Source organism: Girardinichthys multiradiatus, chromosome 6, assembly GCF_021462225.1.
Source record: "Girardinichthys multiradiatus isolate DD_20200921_A chromosome 6, DD_fGirMul_XY1, whole genome shotgun sequence".
In the NCBI taxonomy this organism is placed as follows: Eukaryota; Metazoa; Chordata; class Actinopteri; order Cyprinodontiformes; family Goodeidae; genus Girardinichthys; species Girardinichthys multiradiatus.
In genome coordinates, this window is record NC_061799.1 from 14,536,188 (window position 1) to 14,558,362 (window position 22,175).

Here is a 22,175-nt window from a genome sequence, read left to right on the forward strand (position 1 = left end):
CAAATGGACGGATGTTGTTTGGAGAGCTCTCATTATATCATATCATCTGCTTTGTTATCCCACTATTTGAGATGATTTCGATTGGTGTGATCCCCAATTGCATAATATACCAGAGCTTTCAGGTCCTATCAGGACATCAGATAAAAGGAAACAAAATGGCAGGAAAGCGTTTTTGTTGTTGTTTGCAGCTTTGAGACCTATAAAGGAAGCAGCAAACACTCCTGTCTCTAAAAAGTAGCACAGCTGGTCACAAGTGAGCAAAATTATATTTGGAAGTGCTTTGAAACTGATTTTTTCCCTTTGACATATCGTTGTTTCACACTGTGCTGTAACTGGCGTTACACTGTCATCCTGGCTGTGTAATGTTGTTGATCACACTCTTAGACTCATGGTCCAAGGCAGAAACCAACGGCAGCTGATTCTCTTTGATGCTGCTTTCCATAAGCAATTTCTTCAGTGATGTCATTTCTTTGGAGAAAAGCCCTTCGAAGTTGACCTGATGTTTTATGCATGTCGCTACAGTAGGTTGCCAGTGTGTTTAGTAGTGCTCTGGGGTGGTAATGGTGATGTTCACTGTGCTGAGAATAGCAATGGGAAGCCTTTGTAGTTAAGGCCTCTTCTGAAGATTAACTTTGTGGTTAACTTTTTTTTTTTTTTCTAGAAAATATATGTTCTATTTAAGTTATGTATGCAGTACTTTCTCTACTGCAGAGATATCTATGAACTTAGTTGGCATTTATTAGTTGTACTTTAAAGACTCGGGATCTAATATTGACCATAGACCTTAACAGATCAAAACAACAAAGACCAGATATTTACTGTTGCTTTGAAGAGACGTTTTGTTATTTTTTTATTTTCAGCTCTGGGTTAATTAAATAATTGCTTCAACTATTAACCAGATTCTCAAAGACTGAAATGTGGGTGTTAAGTCTTTTGGAAAAGCATTAAAGGAAGGTCTACAAGCTAATGAGTTTGTGGAATCTGTGGATTAAGCTGAATAACACATTGCCTCTCTATAGACTTAAGTCACCAAAGTTAATTAAGCTGGCAACCAAGATGCTTAATAATTATTTTGTCTTTCTCTCACACAGTGCATTCTTCACACAGATTTTCAAGTTTGTAATTGTAATGCTATAAGTTAAAACACTGATTCCTACTTACTTCTGACAGAACCCATGTATCAAGAAATGCACACATTTTATAATTGTTTGTATAGGAAGTAAATGTTATTTTTTTAAGTGGACCAAGATTTTCAAATATTCTAACATTTACTGAAAGAATAAGCAGACAGTTTTGTACATACTTAAATTTACTGGCTACTTTCCTGAGTGCTGCTGCTTATTTTCCTATGCGAACAGTGACTTTGTTTTTGTTTTGTTTTTATTGTGCATTTTGCCATTCGATAAAAAAATTTACATTAACATATTGTGGCGTATGGTAACAAGTAAATGTCCTCCTAACTGATAAATGTCTAACAACACACACAAGAACTGGGCTCGCCTTTGTTCCAAGAAGGTGAAAGCAGATCCTGTTTTGCTCATAAAGGGATCAGACCTCTAAAGCATCCCAGAAGTTCTCAAAAAAGGGTTTTCAGGCTCCTAATATTTTTTTTTTTTTATAACATTAAAAACGAAATAACTTTCAATTGGGCATGGGCCTGTATGTGATTCTTACAGTATCATAGCCTTGAAAAAACACCACAGTTTTATGATCTAAAACTGGTGGCTTACTAGTTGTAGTTTAAAAACAGCGATACTTTAATTAGAAAGTTTATTGACCCTTCTTTAGTTTACACAACCTGATTGTCCACGGTTTGGTTTTTTGTGACCAAATATAAATATTTCCAAACAGATGTGTTTGTTTTTCTTGTAAGTGAGACGAAAGTGCAGCAGCCAACTTTTATCCAGCTACAATGGTGTGACAAAACAATGTTTGCAGTTTTAAAATGTTAAATATTTGAAACCTTGGTCAACCTCAACATTGTTAAGTGGCCCATGCCAGCTTTCAGTTGTTTATGTTTAGTTTGTTATGTTCTTATGCAATGCCACTGAAAATTCTCAATCGATTAAGAATTTAGCCAAGACCTCAAAGATCCTAGAATGCATTCTCCTTGAGCTGTAGTTACGGAGCTTCTAGTTCAAAACCATTTATTTTCTGGAAAGCAGACAGTCTTGGGAATCTTTCCCACTGAACCCAGGATGTGGTTGCAGAACTGGTTTACCACCACTACAAACATAACTCTCAACAAACCCTCCAGTTTAGCTCTAACAAAACTCTGGTATTTATTTTACAAGAAAAGCCACATTTTGACCAACATAGTTAACTCTGAGGTGATTCAGTCTGTAACTTTCATTCCTGAATGCTCTTATTCACAAACAGCCTTGTCACTGTGCTTCTTTGCTTCTGTCATCTGGCGGTTTGAATTCCTCCGTGGGTGGAGGAGAATTTGAAAGTATCTTTCCAGTGTGTTTATTGTCGCAGTTGTAACCTCTGTAATTACACAATGTGATAGAGCCACTTGTGTACAGAACTCACCCAGAGGATCTTCAAAAATATGTTTAATTCATGATGCAGATTGTATTTTTAGCTGCTCCGGCTTGTTGTTTGGATACAGAGATGTAACATTAAACAAGGGCCACTTTGTAATGAAGAAGAAGATCTGCTCTTTTAGTGAAAAAAATGTTTTCCTTCTGGTTTTTACTTCTGGACACTTCCCCCGGGAGTCTTTGCACATAGACGCAGATAGAAAAGACTTGCATCTTGTTTTTCTCAGAGCTACTCACATTTTCATGTTCATTTATGTCAAGTAATTTCCATGGAGTGTTCTTCTTTATTTAAATTTGATACAATTCAGAACATATTTATTTAGTCTTGAGAAGTAATCACAAAAATGTACCAAAAGTCTCTGGATAGTTTGTTGCTTATTTTATTCATCTTGATTTAAGCAAGGGAGTATTTTTTAAGCAAATTGGTGTTAGTACTCGATGGAAGTCAATTTTATGTTTTTAGTAGTTATAAGCACATGCACTACTTATTAGCAGTGTAATGGTACACTGTTGGACACATACTTTGGTTCTGAATATTTTCGGTACAGTTATAATAAAGGAAAACAAAACATTAATGGGCTTTTCTTGACTTTTTTTCCAACAATACATTATGCAGCGAAATATCTTTCTTATAAAAGCAAGGTGCAAAACAAAACAAAATATAAATAAAACGAATTTAATTCATAGTACATTAAAAAAGGAGAAAAACAAATGCAACAAAAAAGTTTATTCTCTGAAAGACTCAAAGCTCTGAGTAAGATTCTTGCCTACACAAGGAAACTGTTCCTTCCTTCCTTCGAAAATGTAATCGCTTTATGATTTTTAAAGTAAAATGGTATGATTTAAGCAACAGTTAAATAAACTATTTGTTCTGGCGGTTTATGTTATCTATTCCAAGCAGTAACGAGACAGAAGACAGGGGGATACCATGTAGAAAAGGGCTAACAGAAAGTGTTGTAGCGCAACCGGCACACAACCAAACAACTGATGTATCAAAATAGTAAAAAAGTTTGAGATTTGCACTAAAATGACTGCAGTTACCTTAGATTATAAATAATTGTTGAGACCTTGAGACCCGTGATAAAGCCAGTTTTTAAACCTTAGCTTGAACTGTGCATGAAAGAACAGAGGTAGAATGGAGCTGGGTTTAATAAAATTTTTAAAAAGCCTCCAGTAACCTTCACAGTATTGCTATACTCCCGAGGAAAGTTCTCAGGAGTATAGCAACACAAGGTCAGTCTTCCTGTACGTGTAAGTGAAGCAGAGGAAGAGGAAGATAAATTCAAAGTAACAGTAAGAAGACAGGGAAAAGGCTTTGGGATTTACCTCTGCTTCATTTCCATTTTGATTAATGAGGAAACAAATAAAAAGGGATTTTTATTTCAATCTTTTTGATATTTAATAAAAACTCCAAGGGCTGGAAACTGCAACTGTTTTTATCAAAAAGAGAAAGTTCTAAAAGGAGAAAAAAGACTACTCATAACTTTACAATGCTAATAGAATGAGCAACAAAAATGAGATACAAAAGACAGACCTTTCCCAAAACCTCACCTGTTGTTTGCTTATGCAGGGAATAATGGTTTGATGATGGTGCACCCTCTCTGGGTGGCACGATTATCTACAGTACCTGAGAAGAGTCTATCAATGTGATACCGGTGCAATGTCAGAGGATTTTAGCCCTAAACATGATCACTTTCTAACTGACTGTTTAGTTTGGATTTATAATTTCAACAAGCAAGTCTTTTCTTTGCCTAAACCCAACCAGTAAAGGATAAATGTACTGTTGAAATGTGTTGATATGTCACCAAAATGCCAAAAAGGCCATCTACAGGTCCTTCTCAAAATATTAGCATATTGTGATAAAGTTCATTATTTTCCATAATGTCATGATGAAAATTTTACATTCATATATTTTAGATTCATTGCACACTAACTGAAATATTTCAGGTCTTTTATTGTCTTAATACGGATGATTTTGGCATACAGCTCATGAAAACCCAAAATTCCTATCTCACAAAATTAGCATATCATTAAAAGGGTCTCTAAACGAGCTATGAACCTAATCATCTGAATCAACGAGTTAACTCTAAACACCTGCAAAAGATTCCTGAGGCCTTTAAAACTCCCAGCCTGGTTCATCACTCAAAACCCCAATCATGGGTAAGACTGCCGACCTGACTGCTGTCCAGAAGGCCACTATTGACACCCTCAAGCAAGAGGGTAAGACACAGAAAGAAATTTCTGAACAAATAGGCTGTTCCCAGAGTGCTGTATCAAGGCACCTCAGTGGGAAGTCTGTGGGAAGGAAAAAGTGTGGCAGAAAACGCTGCACAACGAGAAGAGGTGACCGGACTCTGAGGAAGATTGTGGAGAAGGGCCAATTCCAGACCTTGGGGGACCTGCGGAAGCAGTGGACTGAGTCTGGAGTAGAAACATCCAGAGCCACCGTGCAAAGGCGTGTGCAGGAAATGGGCTACAGGTGCCGCATTCCCCAGGTCAAGCCACTTTTGAACCAGTAATAGCGGCAGAAGCGCCTGACCTGGGCTACAGAGAAGCAGCACTGGACTGTTGCTCAGTGGTCCAAAGTACTTTTTTCGGATGAAAGCAAATTCTGCATGTCATTCGGAAATCAAGGTGCCAGAGTCTGGAGGAAGACTGGGGAGAAGGAAATGCCAAAATGCCAGAAGTCCAGTGTCAAGTACCCACAGTCAGTGATGGTCTGGGGTGCCGTGTCAGCTGCTGGTGTTTGTCCACTGTGTTTTATCAAGGGCAGGGTCAATGCAGCTAGCTATCAGGAGATTTTGGAGCACTTCATGCTTCCATCTGCTGAAAAGCTTTATGGAGATAAAGATTTCATTTTTCAGCACGACCTGGCACCTGCTCACAGTGCCAAAACCACTGGTAAATGGTTTACTGACCATGGTATCACTGTGCTCAATTGGCCTCCCAACTCTCCTGACCTGAACCCCATAGAGAATCTGTGGGATATTGTGAAGAGAACGTTGAGAGACTCAAGACCCAACACTCTGGATGAGCTAAAGGCCGCTATCGAAGCATCCTGGGCCTCCATAAGACCTCAGCAGTGCCACAGGCTGATTGCCTCCATGCCACGCCGCATTGAAGCAGTCATTTCTGCAAAAGGATTCCCGACCAAGTATTGAGTGCATAACTGTACATGATTATTTGATGGTTGACGTTTTTTGTATTAAAAACACTTTTCTTTTATTGGTCGGATGAAATATGCTAATTTTGTGAGATAGGAATTTTGGGTTTTCATGAGCTGTATGCCACAATCATCCGTATTAAGACAATAAAAGACCTGAAATATTTCAGTTAGTGTGCAATGAATGTAAAATATATGAATGTTAAATTTTCATCATGACATTATGGAAAATAATGAACTTTATCACAATATGCTAATATTTTGAGAAGGACCTGTATTTGCTTCCAAAGTTAAAGTTTTTTGATGTCTAAGATGTTTATTAGAAGCCTAAATGTAGACCTGCTTTAGCCGAGAATGATTAGCACATCAAAAAAAGCAGTACATTTTGAACTCCTCACTCTTTTTCAGTTCAATTCAATTTAATAAAACTTTATTTGACCCAGAGGGGCACCTTAAAGGCACAGTGAAGCAGCACATGCATAAACACAATCATTAAAAACACAACAGCTTTGTTTGTGGTCCTATGCTTTTATGACTGAGCTATGATAAGAAAACTATCCTTGTGCCATTTATATATACTCCAGGACCTTTCAACATGCTTTATACTTGTTTTCTTAATTTTGCGATGGGTTAATATTTTTATACCAATAAACTATACTGACATTTTACACAACTTTTACACTTTGACCCTTAACAACACCTTCGATTACAATAAATGTGTTTCCAGCTATCAGTACATTATAAATACTGAAAAATATCATCATATTTAGCATTATTCTCTCTATGTTTTGTCCACAAACATATATATTTCCCACACATAGATATCATTACCGCGAACAACAACTAAAAAAGGATGAAATAAGTTAATGATACGAAATTAAAATGAAGTGCATCTTTAAGTTTGAGCTAATGCTTTCTGGCATTTTTGCATCGTGTAGACTTCTTTCTGGATTAAAATTATTTTTATTGTAAGTCTAAGCTTTGACCAATTTTAGACCAGGCAGTTTTACTTGGTCCAATCCTAGGCAACATGTGTAGGTCTAAATCACTGCTATCAATAAATGTATCAATGACTCATATCTAAATGAGGTCTACGCACAACTTCTATGTTAAAATTAGGTGTGTTGCTCACTGGGAGTGTTTCCTGATGGCGGTGGCCTCTTGCAACAGGATAATGTGTCCTGCCAAACACCAAAAATGGTTGAGTAATTGTTTGAGTAGCACATTAACAAATCAGAGATGTTAACTTGGCCTTTAGATTCTGTAGCTCTCAATCCAGTCAAATATCAGTAGGATGCTTTGGACAGACAAGTCTGATCCATGACAGCCCCAACTCGCAACTTCCAGGACTTAATGGATCAGCTGCTAACATCTTGGTGCCAGATACCACAATGCCAACATTGTTTTTATGTCTTTAATGTGCAGAATACTTTTTATGACTTTGAATACGGGACTTTGTTTACTGCATCCATGCTGTTATGCATTTTACTGCTGCTGTTACTTATAGTGAATTTTAAATGGAGGAACATAAAGGTCAAACCTTTGGAAGTGTGAATGGAGGAGAAACTGAAAGGCAGTGAAAAGCGGGACAGCAATGGACAGCGAGAACCTTTTAGAATCTCTCAGAGAAAAATTAAATCTGTGAGGTTTTTTGAAACTGCATTTCAAGATCATTAGCGATCAATGACATGGCTGAAGATTCTGCTTTCAAACTCCAAACTTTGACTAGGCCAATAGATATGCTTTGATGTAAACCATTCCGTTTTAGCTCTCGCAGTATGTTCTCTTTGTGCTGCTGGGAGGGGAGCGTCTGTCCCTGTCGGAAGTCTTTTCCAGCCTCAAACAGATTTCCTCCCAGGATCGCTTTAAATTTACCCTCCCATTACCCTGCTGAAGAAAAGTATTTCCACAGCATGATGCTGCCATGACCGCATTTCTCTGTCCCCCACATCACTTGTGGCTAACTGCAAACAGGACTTATAATGGCATTGTTCTGGCTACTTAGAGGGATGGAATGGGTGACCCAGAATGAGGAAGGGAGTGTGGATATCAGTTTAAGGCAGAGACACCAACTTCTGGAGCGCACCTCTAATTAAACCAATTGACTTGGATCACAGGTCCCAGATAATTGAATTCCAAGGTTGGGGGAAAACTGTGGGACAGCCCAGTAATATAATTTCAGTGGGCACATGAAGCATGCATATTTAGAAATGACTACATATCTGATAGGCGTGGGATTAAAGGCGCATTGTGATGTGTCTTCTGTTTTCTGTAAAACTCTCAAAAGATCTGAAGATGTTGCACAACCTTTCGAGACATTTCCTAATAATATATATATATATACATATATATATATATATATATATATATATATGTATATATATATATATATATGTTTATATGTGTTCTCTTTTGATGGAAATATTTTTTTCTGTCACTGCTTCGCTCAAAAACAGTCTATAGACAGCTCATGAAATCACAGGTGACTAGATGTCTACATCCAGATCCTTTGAGCTTTCATCATGTTTCTATCTCATCTCCCTGCCATCTCATTTTACTCTTTAGTTAGTCACTGGCTTTGTTGAAGTAAAAGAGATCAGTGAAATCCATTCCAAGTTCGCGATGCAATACCTTCAAGCCATATTCACTTTGTTACAATGCTGCAGTTAGTTTTCACGGTTAATTTGTTTGCATCAATCAAGAAATCCTAAAGTACCCTTAATTTTGCTCCATTGCTATAAAAAGTTTGGCTTGTAGTACATTTCTGTATTTTTAAATGAAGCTAGAAGTTAAAGCATATCTGGACAACCCGTACCAAGGTTCATATTTGCTTCTGTAGCTTTTGTGTTCAACGACACCTAAATCAAATTTATGGTTTGTAATATCTCCACCATCGCTTACCTAAAAGGATTTGACAGTTTTACTTTGAACAAGTTTTTCCTTGCATTCAATAGTGATATAGCATTACATACAGCTCACAAGATGAGAGGAAACATCATAGTAGATTAATGAGAAGGAGTTTAGATGAGATTTTAGTTATATTTTTGGAATACTTAAAACATTTTTTTTTCTCGAATAATAAAGGTCACATCCGGGGATCATAATAAAAAAGCTGAGACTTATTTCGCTGGATGAAGTCACATAATGATATTAATTGGATGGAGCTTCACCAGATAAATGTCACTGTATAAAAAAAAAACAGTGGCATTTTAAGAGCATAGATTTTGTGCAGCATCATCTCATTACACCCTTAATATTGAACAGGTATCGTTGATATAGCCTCAAAACATTAGCATATTTTGCTGCAAGTTGGTTCTTGGGTTGTGGAAAACCACACCGGTTCTTTCATAGAACCTCACTCTGGTACCAGCTCTGGTTAAGCATTGGAACTGCTTTGATGAAAAAACAGCCTTATCAGAGTCTCACAAACACAAATCATAATATAAAAATAAAACTTACCAATTGGCTACTTCAGTACCTTAGTTGCTTTACATGGTGCAGCCACATCTTTAAGTAGCACACAATATTTGCATTCAATCATGTTTTTACACATTTTTTGAGGCTCCAGCAGAACATTGGAAAAAAAAATAATATATATCTTAAAAAGCAAAAGTAACAAATACCAACCTTATTGTTTTTGGAGTTTACAGCCATCATCAATTAGAGCTGACTGCTAGTAAGATACATCACAATGCTTTTCATTATACGATAATTGCCTATCTCTAGTAGCCAGCTTGGTGGGTTCTCCTTTAAGAGTTCAGTACCAAAGGACTTCTTTGTTTATTTTGTCCTTGCTGGTTGCCAAATTGGTCCACCGTTTTGGTCATGGGCTTCAGATGTATATGTTGTAACGTTGCTACTTTCTTTTGAGAAATGCATGATTGCAGTCTCAACTTAATGAGACTCAGATTTGTGTGTTTGTTGATAAGGACAGGGCATTGGACAAGTTTACATCATCCATCCATCCGTCTATCAGGAAAAAAAGCAATATGGTGAACTGAATGTACTGCAGTCTGTGAAGACAAACACGCAAATCTCTAAGAACTGCACTAGCCATCAGTGTGTTGGAGTGCCACTGTCTGGAGAGCAGCTGTAGTCTCATTCTTTATACTTCTTTGACCCAGACATGCTATCTGGTTGGGAAACTTGCAGAAAATTAAGTTCAGTTCTGTGTCAGTTTCTGCTAATAACATCATCTTGTCACCAAGACTAAACAGCCAAATTATCGCCGTCATTAGAGTATTGAGCCTGAAGGTTTGAGAAACCTTTAGGAACATCATCAAGCTTCTGTCATCTCTACACATCTGTTGTCAACAGCTGCTTGTTTGGGTAAATGAAAACATAACCAGAATCAACAGAATTGGCATCCACATACAGGGAGCAGAAAAAAAATCAAAAAGCAAAATGGTTTTCTGAAGTAGTTTGTCACATAATTGACTTTCTGCTTGGATACTTTTATTAACGCATTTTTATTCAATAATAGGTTTTTATTGTAGCCAATGGCTTTATAATAGTGTGTTATCAAAGCTGTCCTGCCTAAGTGACAAGCTGTGGGATCCACAATAGGTGCTGTAAGTGTTTGTTAGCCCACTTGATATAAATGTCCATTAGTATTTAGACCTTTACCACAGCAAGCTTTAGCTGACTGGTGATTAATCCTTTATGATGCTTATAAAGCCATCTGCCATTGTCTGCCAGGAACAACCCTATTGTGAAAAAGTCTAAGTTCGTCCAAACAGATCTAAGGAGCAGAATGGGGGTATTTGTACTTTTATTTTCAAAATAGACTCTATACCAAGATAAGCAACATGACCACAGGCCAGGACTATGGTTGGAAACAATAAAAAAAGGCACTGCTATCACTGTGGTGTGGATGTAAGGACCTTTCAGGCCTCTTTAGGATCCATGGTAAAACAAACATAAGTTGCAAAAGGATTGAACAACCAGTAAGTGCTGATGTTTTTATCTATTGAAGTAATATGAAGGCACAATCTAACAATCCTAATGTAATCACTGCAGTATTAAGGTGTTTAATATCAGACGTAAAGGACCCTGTTGATGCACATTTGAAGTTTCATCCATCCACGCATTGCATGCCCAGTGTCAGTTCTTGCTTCCTACCTCACCCACCACTGTTTTCTCCCCTGTGGTGGTGTCCATGTTGCAAACATTCACAGAAACATTCTCAGTTTGTGTAGATGTAACATCTTCAAATGTTCCTGTTAAGCGTACTGAAAGGTAGCGACCAGCCTCTCTAGCTAACGGTAAAGAAAACGCCACATTTCTTAGACCTTGGGTTTTCAACTGTGGTTACAAAGCATGGAAACTAAATACTGCCTGTTTTTGCTTGGTTCTCCTGAAACCAAAGAATTAACATGTTGATTGTCTGGTACAGTAGTTCTTCAGTGAGAAGCTACTCCCCAAAATGAGAACCAATTCTCTGTAAATCAAACCCCCAAGATCCTTCAAACTTTCAGCATTTCAGTGTCCTGTTTGGACAGTAATTCCTCAATTCTTACATTTGCTTGTGCGTTCCATCCATCCATCCATCCATCCATCCATCCATCCATCCATCCATGCATCCATCCATCCATCCATCCATCCATCCATCCATCCATGCATCCATCCATCCATCCATCCATCCATCCATCCATCCATCCATCCATGCATCCATCCATGCATCCATCCATCCATCCATCCATCCATCCATCCATCCATCCATGCATCCATCCATCCATCCATGCATCCATCCATGCATCCATCCATCCATGCATCCATCCATCCATCCATCCATGCATCCATCCATCCATCCATCCATGCATCCATCCATCCATGCATCCATCCATCCATCCATGCATCCATCCATCCATCCATGCATCCATCCATCCATCCATCCATCCATCCATCCATCCATGCATCTATCCATCCATCCATCCATGCATCCATCCATCCATCCATGCATCCATGCATCCATCCATCCATCCATCCATCCATCCATCCATGCATCCATGCATCCATGCATCCATGCATCCATGCATCCATCCGTCCATCCATCCATCCATCCATCCATGCATCCATCCATCCATCCATCCATCGCTTTATTTACTTAGTTAAACTAATCATCTAAGTTGTTTAGGGTCGAAATAAAAACCATGTACAGATCACAGCTGTCTGAGGTGACAAAAACTGAACACAAATCTTCCTCTGTATACAGTGATGTTTAATAGAAACACACCACGGCACAGAAAGCTCTAATTACATTGATAAAGACCATTTTGAAAGCAGACTGGTGGGGACACAGCCTAGACAAAAGGACAGATGACTGTTACAGACAAAACATTGCAGAGAGTTTTAATGAGGCAGCATGGGACTGTCTGTCAAACAGTGACACATTTACACTCACACAAGCATAGTTTAGTAGTCTTTATGCACAAAAACATCCACAGAGGAAGAAGCAGGGAAAGTTATGCATGTAAATATAAATCACAGTAATAAGGGCTGTGCTAAGATAGCACAAAATGATACTTATACATTTGGTTTGCTGCTGCTCTGAGAGGAATCCTTTCCCACACCATGCCTGTCTCAAACCTAACAGACAAATTTAAAGGGTCAAAAGTCTAAGCTCAATATTCCCAATGTCAGACTTGTAAGTCATATCATGGCTATCTCCACAGACAGTACAACAGGAATAGCTGAGATTACAACTTCAAAATGTGGGCCTGAACACGACTGGAATATATACTTCAAAAAACACAAGATTATACCTTAGTAAATTAAAGCCTTTAGGCCTAATCCATATTCAAAGTCTTGTCTTTAGCTGGCCTGTGGGCCTCTATAGCCTAGTTCTGATGGTAGTTATTGGGGAAAGCTGCTTTGTACTGGTCAGTTGTGAGATGAGAGCTTGGACACGGTCTGTTGAGCTGACCTATATTTGGCTGGCTTCCCTGTCTGCACCGTCAAAACCCCAAGCTTCTTTAATGATTCCCTCTGTAGGCGAGTTGGTGCCCTGGGCATCTTTCTCTTCTCTTATCCAGCTTTCTGCTCAAGTTTCTGCTTGAATGTTTTGTCAAAAATGAAATATTACACGCGCATGGCTCTAAAGGCTTTTTTTTTTGCTGTAGGAAGAAAATTCCCACATGGTACAGTTTTATCCAGCATTCATTAGCAGGACTTTGCATTTTGGTCAAACATGGTACATCACTTGTCTAGTGGGGCTTTGAGGTCAATGCCTACATGCTCTAAAGAAGAAAATATCTTGCTTATATTAATTACTAGAGCTGCAACTGTCAGAGACTTTTGGCCATCTTTAGCATCTAACAATAGCAATTAGCACACCCAGTGTGGTTAGCAATACTAATTGTAAATATGTGGTGCTTTGGGGCCATTAAAAAGTGGGCACACCAAAATCAGAACCAAGTAAGAAAAAGGCAACTAAATATAATAAAAATAACAAACTCAAGGTAAAACCTTAATTTTGTTTGCCATATCCCCTATTAAGTAAAAAGAGCTAACAGAAAATGTCCAGAAAAACAAACCTAATTAACAAACTATTCTTACAGAACAGTATACACAACTCACCAGTCTTATCGATGCACATTCTCAATGATACCGCATTAACTGCATCCAAATTTGGCGTGACGATTCTCTCTGCTTTGTTTGACTGTTCTTAACATTACTCACAAACCAGCCACGCCTATAGTGGGGAGCATGAGAACTGCATGGCAGTCCTGCCTTCAGAACATTATTATACATTTTATAGATTTACATTGTCTTAAAAGGCTAAATAAAGGCAAATAAACCAGATAACGTGTGCCACAGTAACATTTAAAGTCCTAAAATTAGAGATTTCATAAGTAAAAATAAAAACAATATAAATCTATAAGATGACATACCTTGCTTCACTTGCCAAGTGTGTAAAACATCTGCAAACATGTAAACAGTGTGTTTCTGCGGCTGCAGCTACATGGAGTCAGCAGGAGAGCCACATAAAATACCACATGTACATATATACGGTTTGCATCCATTTCAAAGCAAACATATTAGATCCAGCAACATAACTGAGAGAGACCATCGGACTTCACAGATTGCTGGGATCACCCTCCTCCCCGTCTTATACATGTTACCAGGACGGCAATATTTTCAAGAGACAGAGCAGTGGTTCATTACACTACAAGTATAAACATACATGCTGTGTTCACTGGTAATTAGAAAAGGTGGACAGCTCTGCTTCTGTTGTTAAATCAACAGCTTACCACATGTTGGAATGACAATATAATAATTAATCTGTTAATTAAGTTGGTTTCTAACTTAATTAACACCAAGTGCTTTGAGGGTTATGAAGTTATGTCAGAAACTTGAAACGTTAACACTTTTCCACACTAAAATACTGAGATTTTTTTAACAGTTATTGGAGAAATGTTTATGTATACGTAAAAAATTTCACCTGTGCTTACAGCAAACAAAACAGAATAGATAAAGAAATTCAGGTGCATTTATGATTGCCAGAATATCTATAGTTAAAATATTAAACTCAGGATCTGAATTTGTGAATAAATTAAAACTCATTATAAATACATACAAGTAGTAAACATACATCTGAGGCAGTCAGTGTAAAAATCTGTCTGTGGATCAACACATTTTCACAAAATGTTATGTTCTAGGTTGTGAGACATTAAATATAGTCTAGAAAAATAATATTTCTTTCCTTGCTAATAATTTCTTTTTCCATATTTTCCCAGACCTGAGAAAAGAAAAAAATCATATTTCATACTTTTGAAACCCTTTAAACACTCTATGGACCCCGGATATAATCTTCTTAAAATCATCTTTCAATTAACCCTTTTGTGAAAAACTCTTTACACAAGTGGCATATACAAAAAATAAAAATACATATTGTTAACAAACAAGACAGTAAATATAAGCATGTTTATTCTATATATTGTTGCTTTGAGAGTAATGATCATTTTACCCCCAGGGGATTTTGCTTTCAGGGTTATCTGTTTATTTTGATGAAGCGTATGTAATGTGACCCATTTGCTCCTTTTTTAATTATCTGGCTTTTTGTTTTGTTGAAGATGTATATATGTCTTTGCAACATTATAAGCTAATCAGCTGATAAGCAGGTCTTATCAGGTCTAGTAATCTTTAGTGACTATATTTGACCACAGGGGTTGCTGTGTTTTAGATAAGAAAGACAGAATAATGACAGTGTCTGACCACAGAAAGAGCAAACCACAGCAACAAGTGAGAAAGCTTATTCCAAAAGGTTGCAGCACATGATCAACAGCTGGGAAGTTAGAAACAATTCTGAAAAAGAAAGCAGATTGGAAAAATGTATCACAGCACATTATCAGTTACCATTTAAGTGAGATACATTTTTCTTCTCGCTGTCCAACATTAAATCAGACCAACCTCTTGCTATTTTAGGTCAGCTAGGATGACTAAAATTACTTTTGTTTGTTAAATGCCAGAATGATGAATGAACATTTGTTATGAGATTTTGTTATTACTTTCTTTTTAGTCAGAAGTGAACATCGTTTACTTAGCATTTAGTAGTGCTGCCTTGGAAACTGTCTGACCTGGGTCATGTGTATTGAGTATCCTTCTCAACAATTCCTTTGAAAGAACTGGTGTAACTGAGTCAGGTTTGTTGACTGGTGCTGCATGCACGCATCTCTTCAGCTCTGGCAACAAATGTTTATGAGACAGAGGTCAGAGCTTTGTGATGGCCACTCCAAAACATCGTCTCTGTATCTTTAAACTACTTTGCAAATAATTTCGCAGTATGTTTTGGGTCATTTTCCATGTGGTAGACTCATTTGTTCCCAAGCTTGAACTCTCTAGCTGATGTCTTCTGATTTTGCTTCAATATTTCAACATGATGTCCTTTCCTCATGAAACTATCTATTTAGTGAAGTGCACCAGTCCCTCCTGCAGCAAAATACCCAAACAACATGATGTTGCAACTCCTGGACTTCACAGTTGGGATGGTGCTCTGAGGCCTCCAAATGTAAAAATGGTAATTATGGCCAAACCATGTCATTTTAGTTTAATTAGATGACAGAACATGTCTCAAAGAATTGTGGTCTTTGTTCCTGAGTTCATTTGTGAACTCTAATGTGGCCTTTTACGTTGCTTTTGGAGTATTGGTTTTTTCCTTACTGAGTAGCCTTTCAATCTGTTTCCCTGTGGATAATGATACACTTTTACTAGTTTTAGTTTATGATCTTCAGAATATTTTTTTACTTTTGTTCTGAGGGTGGTGCACACATTTTTAAATAAACTTGTTCATTTTTGGGGCCCAGATGCTCTCTTCTTCCTGAACACTAAAGTGTATTAACCTTAGAAAGCTATGACATCATGATCTGGAGTTTTCCAAAAAACGTAAAGGCATAGTAATCTTAGTGTATGTAAAGTTCTGAATTTGAAGAAAGTAATAAAAGAATTTTCCTCATTCTGATATTTAGCAAAACGAGGTAATTCTGGTAAATGTAACCGACTTAACGTTTAACCTGATTTAATGTCACACACTGAGAAAAAAACATTACATGTCTCTTTATACAGTGCATGTAAATATCTGGTTTCATCTGCAAGCGGCGGGTTTATGACCATATGTACAGAACAGAGGAGTGTGATGAAAGAGCTTAGGTGCAGTGTAGCAGAAATGTGCTGAAAATAAGACAGTAAAACAGGTCAACTGAAGAGAAGTCGGTAGTCAAAAAGGAAGAGTGAGCGAAGCAAGTTTAGAAGCAGAAAAACAACATTACGAGGGAAGAGAAAAGGACAAAGTGTGAGTAACAAGGTGGATAGTAATGAAAAATTTAAGTTCAGAACGGGAGATGGGGGGAAAGGATTGATGGAGAAGAGGAGGAGCACTCTTCAAAATGGAAGGCAAGTAAAGCCAGGCCAACTAGAGATTGTTGCCTTTGCACTAAGTAAGAATAGTAGTTCTCCTCACCTCTCCTTTATTTCTCCACGGCCTCCTCCTTGCTCACCCTCTCAGTTTCTTAGTCACTCCCCCCTTCTTTCCCCTCACATCCCTCTGCTCTATTCACACACCCTACTTCCCTTTACCTTGGCAGCCGGCCTTCGCTGCCTGGTTTTTATGCACGTGTGTGCAGATTCTTCATGGCGAGCCGTTTTTATCAGTGTGTAAAACTGGTGGATGCAGCTGTTCCACCAGCTCTGCACCGCTTCAGGATTACATGACACATGTGGAGCTCGTGTCCTCCTACAGTTGGTCAAATTTGGGATGACGCATGGCAGAAAGCATTAGATGTTTGTGTGTGTTTGTGTGAATGAAAGTCCATCTGGTTCTCCTGAAAGTAACCACATGGCATCACGTTTTGGGTCCCAAAAGTGAACAGCTCAAGCCACGTGGGTTATATTCATATGACATTGATACATGGTTATAGATGATGCCTAAACTCCATTTAGGTATTACTGGATATATTTCCTGTACAGGCACATACATAGGATGTATTGTTACATTTACTAAAAATTTGTTTCTGCATCAGTTGTGGTCAGAGTAACCAAGAGCCATTGTGAAGAGGCCAGGAAGACACATGGAACTCTGGAGGAGGTTGCAGACCCTGGGATAAAACCAACTCCAAGTAGTGGATAGTTGTGAAGTGGAAGGAAAATACCACATGCTTTTAAAATGTTTTTACAAATAAATGTCTGAATAGCCAGGCTGTTCTTTGTAATGTAATGTACCACGATATGGCGGTCTCCCTTAAACTGACCGACCAAGCAAGGAAAGCATTAATTAGGGAAGCCGCCAAGATGCCCTTGGTAACCCTGGTGGAGCTACATATATCCATTGCTCAGGTGAACCTGTCAAAAGGGTGGCAGGAAAAAATTAGCAATATTAAAAGGTATTGTTTGGAGTTGGGGACATATCAAACATGTAAAGAAAGTTCTCTGGTCAGTCAAAACCAAAATGTAACTTTTTGGTTTCAGTACAATATGTAACATTAAACCAACACCTTGAACCCACCATCTCTATGGCAAAACATTGTGGTTGAAGCATCATGCTGCGGGGATGCTTTTTGTTATCATTCAGATATATTCAAGATGGACAGAGTTGATAGAAAAGTGTTATTGGAAACCCGATAGAGGCTCCAAACGACTCGAGATATAGGACTATGGCCACAATGGAATGACTCAGATCAAAGCACATCCATGTGTTACAACGGCCCAGTTAAAGTCTAGAACTAAGTCAATTTAAGAATCTGTGGTAAGGCTTGAAAATTCCTGTTCACAGATGCTCTCCATCCAAACTGACTGAGCTCAAGCTATTTTGCAACAAAGAACGTGCAACAATTTCAGTCTTTCAATGTTTCAAAATACTTGCAGCTGTTCTAGCGTGTTGAATGCTTTTGCAAAGCACTGTATCTATTCCCTATATTGGCACATAAGACATGTTGTTGCATGAGATAACATGGTATGCTATTGCTATCACCACTCGTCATTCAGTTAAAACACAATAAATGCACAAAACAGAGAGTCAGTATGTCATCAGAGCTAAAACTGTCATGTCTGAAAGTGTCTCTCACACCTAAACTCACTTTATAAAAACTCTGAAATGAGTCAATTTTTTCATGTGAAAGTGACATTGTCTAAATGCTGTCACATTAGAGTGCCTTTTGTAAAAGAATTGGATGCATCTTTTCTTTCCAGGAGGAATGCCAGTGCCTGAGGTGGTGTCTGACAGTGCCAGCGCCGCCGCCATGTTGAGCCCCGTCCTCAATGCCTCCAACGGAGACGGCTCGGAGTCTGAAACCACCTCCGCCATCCTCGCCTCCGTCAAGGAACAGGTTAGAAGTCCTTTTTGTGCGAACGCCTCTGAGTACATGTGTGTGTTTGCGTGTGCAAAATACACAGGAGGTTGTCACAATTAATGAAAGATGAATACCAGAAAGCGCTGAGGATAAGTCCCGCAGGCCTTTCAGAGAGAAACAAGGTGACAGTAAACAGTAAACAAAGTGATGGAGCATCCCACTAAGCCAATGTGTCACAAATATGTCACTACATCTCAATGTAGAGAACCAGAGCCACAGCTATGTGAGGCGATTTTAGCCAAATGTGATGGAAAACATCATTTCCCCACATTTTGTCAGATCGGAGCACCTTTGTTGGATTCACTGCATGTGATGAGGCAACACAGTGACAAGACTAAGTCACCTTCATTTTGTTTTCAGTATGGCTGAGATTAGTCATTAGAGGTTGAAGCTATTAGATGTTCATTTCAAAATTATGAGGATTAGCATATTAATCACAGTGCTTTAATGCTGCTGAGTGTATTCACCCCTTTCATTTTTGAACCAGAGTGTGGAAGGTATACTGGTTTTGACCTGTACTGAACTTAAATAGGTCATCCTAGAGATGTCCCTGTACAATTTTTTTGTGCTTCGATCCGATCCTGAATTTAACCATAAATTTTTTTTGGAACGCTTGACCTAAACAGGTAATGTTGTTTTCTGTCCAGGTTTTCTAGTAGGCTACAATGAGTAAACCACAATAAATAATTTTCAGCATTTTAATCAATTATGTTATTTGTTTTAAATTAAATCTAGATGAAAACATAACAAATCTAATAATGGAGAACAGAAACTAAACAACTGATGTTTTGTTTGTTTTCTGTTAATTAAAAAAAATAGACAAACATTGCTGACAGATTTCATAAAATGTAATCCTATCTATTTTTAGTTGTGTGACATTATTAAGCGTATATCCAGAAACGGTTAAAATACACCATAATTCAGTGTTTTTTTTCATGGGCATGAACTGGAAGTAGGACGGGATTGGGTATGAAGTGGCTGATTGCCTAAAACCTCTATTTTCTCCCACGACGCTAAACTCCCTCCAAAAAAGGTCGTGCTGAGCAGTACACTGCTCATTCTGCAACAGACATAGGTTTCTATATTTAGCTCCATTTAGTTTTCAATTGACTGTATCTGATCATGGAACGGCAGGTCAAATTCTGAAAAATTCTTCATTAATGCCATCCAAACCAAGAACTCCTAAAATCTTCAGTCTAAAAATCCATCACCAAACACCCTGTACTTTGGTACACTTTTATGAGTTTAATAATCATAATAAAAAGAAAAAGACAGTTTCTTTAATGCATAAATCTGAATAATCTTGCAAATCTTTCATTTTCTGTTATATTCCACATTTTTTGTCTTTTGTAGGCCTTAGTCCTAAGTAAAAAAAGATCAGAATCACTCAAATTTGGCAGATCACACCTGAAAGAAAACCAGTAATAGATATTAGTTTGGAAAAACCTGATTGGTGCATCCCAATTGTTTTGATTCAACAACTGAATTTATTGTAAATCAGACCTAAATTTAACATCATTATTCAAATTTTTAAATCTTTCCTGCTTAAAACTGTGAATAAAAGAAACACTTGTCCGTGTTCTAATTCAGGCTGATTACATGTGTGTGCAAAGACAAAATGGACCAATTCAGGTGTTAGATGAGTGTAGGTGAGTTTAAATCTGAAGATGGAAAAAGAACACATCTGCTTCTCAGGGAAGCAGGTGGATGGATCTGAAAAAAAAAAAGTCAAAAGATGTTGAGGCAGAGATGTGATCTTCTGGTTTAATAACCTCCTACCTCCTCCTGTATGAGTAGCATTACTCATGATGAGTTCTTTCTTCGTGAAACATGACACTGCTGTCATTTATGTTTAGTAACATCTGCATGAGCGGGTTTCATTTCTCTTGCAGGTGATTAAATGATGTCTGCTGACATCCATAATGCAAGTTTTAAGCGGAACGGTAAACTGGAGAGGAAATTTTTCCTCAGAATCTGAATATTAGCTTTTGAAGCACAAATTGAAAATGTTGGACAGATGGAAATTTTGACGTCAGTAGCCAAATCCGACGTAAAAAAGAGAGCCAAGTCATTATGTTTCAAGCACTGTGAAGGATTTATGTTCATATTAATCCATCTGGAAGTTGTATATTTTAATCTGGACTAAAATGTTGGGCAGATGTGCCAACATTGTCACCCCCAGGAGCCACAATATTGCTGCATTTTAAACTACATTCAAGCAGCTTACTCTGCGGTGGGATAAACACTAATCAGCATACAGTAACATCAAAACAGATTAGGAATGATGTTGGCTTGAGATCCCATTATGTGCTTAAATAGAACATTTACTGCAGATGTTTGGGGCAACGTCTGGACCTGATCACTGAATTGTCCCATATCTCAGCCAAGGTTGGATCTGAAGATCACAAGTCTGGACTATAAACAACATGAACATTGCAATGCAAATGTATTCACATACCTTGAACATTTTCCCACTTTGTCATGCTGATATCATAAACTTCATTGTATTTTGTTGGGATTGTTATAAGAAAATATGACGTTGTTGTAACTTTGTTAAATAGTGTGATTAACCCACATTTTCACACTCTCTTTTTTTCCTTCAATCACAATGAGCCCACCTCTCTCCCTGAACTTTCAGATGTTAGCCACTGAGACCTATATATCAGGTACAGGCATAAAATACAGTGCGAGTCCATCCAAAAGACCAAGAATATTATTGTCACAGATAATTAGAATGCATCGCACCTGAAGTATTACAGCCTACCAAGTATTGAATCCAATTATGAACATACTGATATGTTGATGATTATAATGATTCCATGCATTATGTAGCTATAATTTAGTTTAATGTAATAGACCAAGACAAAGTATTGCTTCTAAGTGAAAGCTAAAGATTTAACATAGCTCAGTTAGATTGGATGGTGTTTCTCAACAATAATTTTCAATTATCACCACATATTTACAGTTGGATTTAGGTCTGAATTCGGACATATAAAGGTGCTTTGGTTTTAACCATTCCATTGTATCTATGGCCGTTTTGTTTAGGGTCATTGTCCTGCTGGAATGGGAACCTCCACCACCATAATTCACTTCAGGGTAATGTGTTAGATTTTTGTTCCACATGAAATTTTGCATGTAGGTCAAAAGGTTTCAGTCAAATATGACCGAAACCAAACATCTGAACATCTGAACATCTGAACATCTTCTTGCACATGTTTACTGTCTCTCCTACATGGCTTTTAGCAAACTGCACTTGTCAGTAGAGATGGGCAATATAATCCTAAAAAATTATCACAAGATTTTGTTATATTTATTAAAAGATAATGATAAAAATAGATGATAAAATGTGTTTAAGCACTCATCACAGTCTGTTTGGTTATATATACATCACTGCACACAGCTTCACAAATAAAACCTAACCGATATTAAATAGGCTTCTCCAGTCCACCAGGTGCATTAAATAGTGCAATTGTAAAGCTAAACATGGCACAATAATTGCATTCAATTTATGGATGCCCTCATCAAACCAACTGTAGATAAAATAGTTCAAATATTAAAAAATAACAATCTAAAATAGACTAAATATATTCTAAATACTTTACATTTTTAGAGTTTGCATCACAA

The 22,175-nt window shown here is 37.7% G+C and overlaps 1 protein-coding gene across 8 annotated transcripts in view; it reads left to right on the forward strand.

The window, feature by feature from the left end:
* Positions 1 to 22,175, forward strand: part of ctnnd2b (catenin (cadherin-associated protein), delta 2b) — a 236,028-nt gene that overhangs the window by 23,682 nt on the left and 190,171 nt on the right. For all 8 annotated transcript variants that reach the window (XM_047367747.1, XM_047367741.1, XM_047367743.1 and 5 more), the window contains exon 2: positions 18,391 to 18,527. In XM_047367747.1, coding sequence (XP_047223703.1) covers positions 18,396 to 18,527 — 132 coding nt within the window. In that variant the 5' untranslated portion in view covers positions 18,391 to 18,395. The remainder of the gene's footprint in view (positions 1 to 18,390; positions 18,528 to 22,175) is intronic.